The sequence below is a fragment of the Mus caroli genome, chromosome 15, assembly GCF_900094665.2.
Source record: "Mus caroli chromosome 15, CAROLI_EIJ_v1.1, whole genome shotgun sequence".
In the NCBI taxonomy this organism is placed as follows: domain Eukaryota; kingdom Metazoa; phylum Chordata; class Mammalia; order Rodentia; family Muridae; genus Mus; species Mus caroli.
The window spans coordinates 66,107,210-66,114,095 of NC_034584.1; the positions used below are offsets into that span (position 1 = coordinate 66,107,210).

At 56.2% G+C, this 6,886-nt stretch overlaps 1 protein-coding gene across 3 annotated transcripts in view; it reads right to left on the reverse strand.

Moving 5' to 3' along the window:
• The window catches only part of Kcnk9 (potassium two pore domain channel subfamily K member 9), a 40,859-nt gene extending 38,763 nt beyond the window's left edge, over positions 1–2,096 (reverse strand). For 2 of the 3 annotated variants that reach the window (XM_029470181.1, XM_029470180.1), the window contains exon 1: positions 415–2,075. In XM_029470181.1, coding sequence (XP_029326041.1) covers positions 415–1,282 — 868 coding nt within the window. In that variant the 5' untranslated portion in view covers positions 1,283–2,075. Of the gene's footprint in view, positions 1–414 lie in introns of all 3 variants that reach the window. The other variant, XM_021184189.2, reaches the window with a different exon arrangement.
• Between the last annotated feature and the right edge of the window lie 4,790 nt (positions 2,097–6,886).

Sequence of the window (6,886 nt, forward strand, 5' to 3'; positions counted from 1 at the left end):
CACCTTGATGTCCCGCCAGCTTTGTCCCAAATTTCCCAAGAGATAGTAAGTTTAAGGCTTGGAACCCACTCAAGGAAGCGCAGCCAACACTGGGGCGTTAGGTGGGTGGGTGTTCGGCTGTGGGATTATTCTTAGAGCTCCACTCTTCGCAAAAGTGGCGCCTCCACCCTCAAGACAACAGCACTGACTCTGCGAGTTCCCAAGCCTGGCCCAAACACCAGAGGAGTCTGGGGCACCAGGTAGGGTCCCCTGGAAGAGTGAGGTCATGCCCCTGAGGGATGAGACACTGAAACAGGGTCTGTCTTAAACCTGGGAAGCCCCCACCCCCACCTCAGCATTGCTCCGTGTGCGCTACATCTCCTGGACCCCTCCCGTGTCTCCCCCGAGCCCGGTGGCGGCACACCCATTCCTTACCGATAGTTGTGATGACAGTGATGGCGAAGTAGAAGGAACCGGCGAATTTCCACTGGACACCAGCGCGGTGGGGCTCAGACTGCAGGATTACCAGCTCCAGCTGCTGGTAGTCATCGGAGCTGATGTTGTACTTGCCTCTGAGACGGACTTCTTCGGCTTTAAGTTTCTCCTCCTCGCGCATCTCATGGTCCGACTCGAGGGCGTCGAACACCGCGGCACCGACCAGCAGGTAGGTGAAGGTACAGGCGATCAAGGACAGGGTACGCACGTTCTGCCGCTTCATGGCCGCGAAGAAGGAGATGCTAAAGGGAAGTTGAACCAGACCACGAGAATCCCAATGCAGCGCGGCGCTGACCAAGCCTCCTCTACGATGGAGTCGAAGTTGCAAGCGGTGGTAGCAGCAGATGCCACAGCTGATGTTGGAAATTTCGGTCTCCTCTTGGGCATCATCACTCTCACGAACTTCACCACCTGAAGGCTGAGGGGCTTCCCCGGGTGCCGCGGGCTCCTGGGACTCAACGACCTCACCCTGCTCCCCGGACTCTGCGGATTCTGCGGGACCAGCGGACGCCCCGGGCTCGGCAGGCTCGACTGACTCTGCGGGCGCAGCGGGTTCCGCGGGCGCAGCGGGTTCCGCCGGCTTAGCGGGTTCCGCGGGCTCAGCGGGTTCCGCGGGCGCAGCGGGTTCCGCGGGCGCAGCGGGTTCCGCGGGCGCAGCGGGTTCCGTGGGCGCAGCGGGTTCCGCCGGCGCAGCGGGTTCCGCGGGCACAGCGGGCTCTTCAGGAGCACCCAGTGCAACGGATTCCGCGTACACAGGGGGGTCCGCGGGCGTGGTGATCACCACCGGGACACGCGAGATGGTGGACATGTTGATGACATTGCTTTGGCGCGGAGGCCAGCGATCCTGGACCCGGGACACCCTATGCCAGGCCTGGGTCAAGCGGTTTGCCCCAGTGCGGATGGTCGTGCGGATGGATGGGCCAAGCTCGTTCCGCGCGGGCTGCCTGGTCCTGGGCACCTCGCCCCTCGAGCCTGCGGGCTCGGTTGGGGCAGGATCGGTAGCCGGGACAGAGGGAGACCCAGGGAGGGGTTCCCCATCCCTGATGCGTTCCCCGGCTAGCGGGGCCCAGCTAATCGCCTCCAGTGTGGCGGTTGCCCCGCGGGGACCTGCTTCTCCCTCTAGCTTTCTTCACCCCCCTTGGGTAGGGGGAAATAGAAAGTTTGCTAAGTGAAGGAGTCTCTAGAATCCCTGCAAGCAGGGATAAAGTCTATCTAGCAGGGGCAACGGGCGAGGAAACCCGATGCCCCAAGATCCAAAAGCCCCGTGCCCACCTGGGCGCGCGGGGCACGCGGGGTGCCCGCCGCGCGACAGCCGATCTGCGAAGTTTGTTCTGCTCAGCCTCTGAAGCTCAGGAACACGACGAAGCCCAAGACAGGAGCCGCGACGGAGCTACCTCGGGGACGAAGAGGGAACTGCGTGGCAGCGGCCGGCCAGCCAGCTCCTCGCCGGGTGGCGGGCGAGGTGGCGGCGGCGGCGGGAGGGGTCCCGCAGCCCTGGAGGAACTGAAGGGTAGGGATAGGGACAGGCAAAGGCGCATCAGCTGCCCGAGGATCCTAAGACTCTGGCGTCCAGGAGTCCAGAGAGGCAGCCGCCGCTCTGGTCTGCCTGAGGCGCTGTGCGTGCGCGCCGGAGGGAGCCCGAGTGTATGTATTCGCGGGTGTGCGTGCGCGCGTGTTTGCGTTTGACGGCCCCGCTCCGGCGGGAGGGAGGGGGGCAGGCTACTCCGAGGATTGGCTTCCCTCCCTCCTCTCTTTTCTCCCTCCCTCCCTCCCTCCTGCAGCCTCTGGGTCGCGCCACCTCCCTCCTGGTCCCCAGCCAGCTGGTGAGGCGGCAGTGGCAGCTCCTGCAGCAGACCTGGTACTGCGCAGGGTGCACATGAAGGAGCCCAGGAGTGATGGCCAGAGAGAGAGAGAAAAGGAGAGGGGTTGAACTAGGTGCCGCTAGGGTTCGGGGATGGGCGGCCAGCCGCTAGAGGGTTTGAGATGGGGATGAAGTGGCTTCCTTCTAAAAAAGTACTGCTCCCCTAAGAGCGCACCCAACCTTGGCAAAGTGAAGAGAGAGTTTGAGGGCCCTGCAGTTGGGGATGAGAAACGAATTTGGCCAGTGGAGACAGATTAACCTTTTATCGGGGGAAACAACAACAACAAAAACCGGGAGAGTTGGGAATAGAAGAGGAAGGGGCTATGCGCACTGGAGAGTGCAACAGCAGTGGCCACACTCTCCCCCTTGTAACACACACACACACACACACACACACACACACACACACGTCCAGCTGCAGCAGCCACCTGGCTCAGCAGCGCCCTACTAGATACTGCCTTCTAGACTGTTGGCGTTTTGACAGCCTCCTTAGTTCGGATGGTGGCTGTGTCCTGGGTGGTCTTGCACCTGCTACCCCCGTCCCCCGCTACTTTTCCCTAGAGATCTGGCGAATAGCGCAGACCACCACTTTTAAGAGTTACACCTCAAGAAAGGATGGACGGGAATTCTCATTTCCCCTCTCCAGCTGTAGCTTCCCCGCCCGCCCCCCCCCCTTATCCCCACTTCCCCCAGTGCGCGCACTTCTTCACTGTTCATTTCTTGATTCCTCTGCTGAGGAGCAGAGCGCAGGAACACCACCACCACCACCCCCCGCCCCCGCCCCCGGCGAGCCACTGCGAGGCACCCTCCAGGTTAAGGCTTGGAAATAGAACAGGAGGATCTGGCCAGGGAGCTACTAGCCTTTGCGTTTAAGGAAGAAGCCAGAATTCCTGTTTAGGTCTTCTGGGTTCCCCACCCACCCATCCTCTTTGGGTTGCCCAGAGGTTTTCTCGCTCACAAAGCTCCCCTAGAGCAGTGCTGCTGCGGACTGGGACAGACAGAAACACACTTTTGAGACCCCGGGCTTTGGTTTCCTCGACCAGGCTATCTTCTCTGTCCCTAGCCATGGACGCTGATGAAGAGATCTGGTGACCACCAAGCAACAGCTAAAAGGCGAGAGCTAGAAGCTGTCCATGGAGATAGGAGCAGCCTGTGAATCGTCCCCAGCTGTTGAAAGAGTTCAGAGATTTAGAAACCCTGTGTTCTTCGGCCTCCTAGACCATGCCCCAGCCTCTGTCTACCCAGACGCATAGCCCAGTGGACTAGGGGCTTCATGTATGCTCCCAGGTAAAAAGCTTTCACCCAATTTAAAGGATCATGGTTGCACCACAGGGCAAGGGCATCAAGCGCTGTGAGCTATTCCTGACCAGTCAAGTCTTCGTGTGGTCTTCCTGGTACCCGGATGGGGAGCTCCACCTGAGCAGGTGCGCTCCCCAAAATTCATTTTGGAAGCCAAGGCCCCCGTGCTTTGCAAGGGAGCCTGGCTGCGGAGTGAGTCACCACAAGCGAGCAACAAAGATTCCCAGCAGCTGGTAATTAATTGAGTTGTGGCTCAGCCTACGACGGAACCCCAGTCAGGCCTCCCGCTGCTCTGGCAGCGGTGGCACCCTGAGTCATGGCCTGACCGTCGGGCCAGCAAGAGGTCCGATAGGGCTTGTGCATCTCGGCGCCACCAGGGGGCGCTAGACTCCGACCCACAGATCTGCCCACGTTTGAGCCAACCAGACTGCAGCGAGGTCCAAGCTGTCCCCAAAGACAAGTGCAGGAGCTGTGGGGGATGGGCTGAGCTCCGATGACTGGAGTCCAGGCTTTGCGCAGAGAAGCTCCAGTTCCACACAGCGTTTTGGAAAGACGGAAAGGCACTTCAGTTTGTTTTATAGGTGAAGGAAAGGCTTCCTGTCCAAGACCACAGAATTACTCCCATCTAGAACCCATTGTCCCCGGGCTTCTTTCCAGAGTTTCCTCCAGGATCCCAGTTTCTTGTCCACATCGCACAACCCAGTTTTTGAATGTCTTTTGACTCCTTGGAGAGGAACCTGAGTCCTGACTATTCTGCCTGCATCCCTAGTCCCCATTCTCTTGGGAAAGATGCTCAGTTCCCACTCCAGGATGCTCAGTGAGTGCTTGCTAGGATGGTGGCAACACACATACACACACACACACACACACACACACACACACACACCAGGGGTAGTTCTGGGAGTTTCACCTCCGAGGGTTACGTGCTGAACCCACGGATTTTTTTTTTAATGAAAAAAGAAAAAGTACAGTGTTTTTGTCTGTTGGATAATTGCCAATTAAGCTCAGAAATTCTTCCTGTCGCTGTCTTTTGTCTGGCATGGGCTCCCCTGTCCACCTTTGAGTCAATGACAGCTCTCCTCCCCCCCCCCGCCCCCCAGTAGTGCTGCAGGTTCGTAGGTGTAACCCTGGGGCATCTTGACTAGACTTGGGCATGAGTAAGAGGTTTAAGGAGGAACTGAGACAAGGAGAGAAAGGCTTTGAGGGCATCAATACAGGGCACAGCTGTGGCCAGTGAGTGGGCTCACAGCCTCTCTGTGCCCCTTCGGGAGTCAGTCCCTAGACCTCCCTTCCGCTTTGGCTCTCTCTTTAATAAAAGCAGATGCATCTTATTAGCTAATAAAACATATCCTGGTTTTATAACTCTACCGCCTACTTGTTTGTTCTGTTCTGTACACACATGTCTGCAACCCTTCCTCCAGCCCTTTCACCAGAGAGGGCATATCCTAGCCCCACAATGCATGAGGACAGAACTCCCAAGCCAGTACTTCTTCAGACACACACACCCCATTGTGTGTCTGACCCCAGGGGCTGCTGCTGAAGGGACGAGAGCGGGAGGGAGGGGGGAACTAAGAGAGAGGGAAGCACAGCACTCTGTGCCAAGTATCCCAGGCTGGTGCCACTGCTAGCCCAGGGCAATTTCTTTTGGCTGAGAAGAAGCCAGCACTGTCAGAGGCTCCCTGGACATCATGAATCATTGGGACTGCCAAATGCATTGTCGCAATCACATCTCCCTCTCTGAATGCAGGCAGACAGCAACTATCCCCACATTCTGCAGGTGAAGCTGAGTTCTCTCATAGCCCCAGCTGGAAGCGGGAGCTTCCCACCAGGGAGCCCTGGGATGGGTAATACTGATTGCCAGCTTGATAGAATCTAGAATGGGCTAGCCTTTGGGCACAGCTCCGAGGGATCACCTACAGTAGGTTGATTGATGTAGGAAGACCCACCTTAACTGTGAACAGCAGCTTTCTTTGGGCTGGAGTCCTGGACTGACTAAAAGGGAGAAAATGAGCTGGGCGCTAATGCTTACTCTCTGCTTCCTGCCTGTGGATGTAATATGACCAGCTACCTCTAGCGACTGCCATTATGCTGTCCTTGTAATGATGAGCTATCTACCCTGGAAGGGGGAGTCGAAATAAGCCTTTCCTTCCTCGAGTTGTTTTGGCTCCTAGTATTTTAGAATGCCAACAGGAAAAGTAGCCAATAGAAGCCCACTAAACAGGAGCTCCCTCCAGCCTTAGACATGCCCCAAAGCCATGCACTCAGTGCAGTGGGTAGTCTGCCTTCATTTCAACCTTCCAGCTGTGTTAGATTCCAAGAACAGCACCCCAATGTGGGGCAGAAAGCTTACCCAGTGTTTCCCAAACAATTCATATGTGAATGTGTTCTGTGGGTACCCCATTTCACCAACACTGAATTAAGCAGAGGAGAATATGGGTCTTCTGAAAAGCTTTGGTCTGCTAACAAGGATTGTCTCACACACACACACACACACACACACACACACACACACACACAAATACTAGTACTATTATGGGAGACTCCCAAACTCACTCAAGGATGGAACTACCTGTGGGTGAAGCAGCATCAGGTCCCAGAAAGCCATTTCAAAAGCCACTGCTCCAGGCTAAGAGCATGCAAGGAAATGAGCAGTCTTGGTTCTAGAGACTAATTTAGACTCTCTTTTGACTTGAACTAGCTCTGTAGCACAGTCTGGAGCATCTATTGAGTACCAGGGTCTGGCAGATTCCCTCTTCCTGGGGTCCCACCTGCAGCTGAACATGCCCACTCTCTGCCAGGAAGCCAGAGCTCTCTATTGAACACACCGACCTTGCATGTTCGTGCTGAAAATCCACTAGCAAGGCTGACCCCTCTTCATCATCCCTAGCCTCAAATCCAGACTCCAGCAGACCCTCTTATCTGAGCTGCTGTTCTTTGCCTCCCAAGAATCCAATGCCACATATGGTACCTCAAAGAATTTCCTTGTACCCCAGGCTGTAGTGTCATGTCTGAGGGGCACTTGCCTATTGCTGTAGTTGGAGAAGTTCCAGTGAAGGCCATGGAAGGCCACTATTATTGTCCCTGGTTACTGAGAAGCCAAGATATCTGAAATTAATACAATGGTTGGTATTTCAGGCTATGGCAGGCTGGGAATTGTGTCTTCTTCTTCTTCTTCTTCTTCTTCTTCTTCTTCTTCTTCTTCTTCTTCTTCTTCTTCTTCTTCTTCTTCTTCTTCTTCCTCTTCCTCTTCCT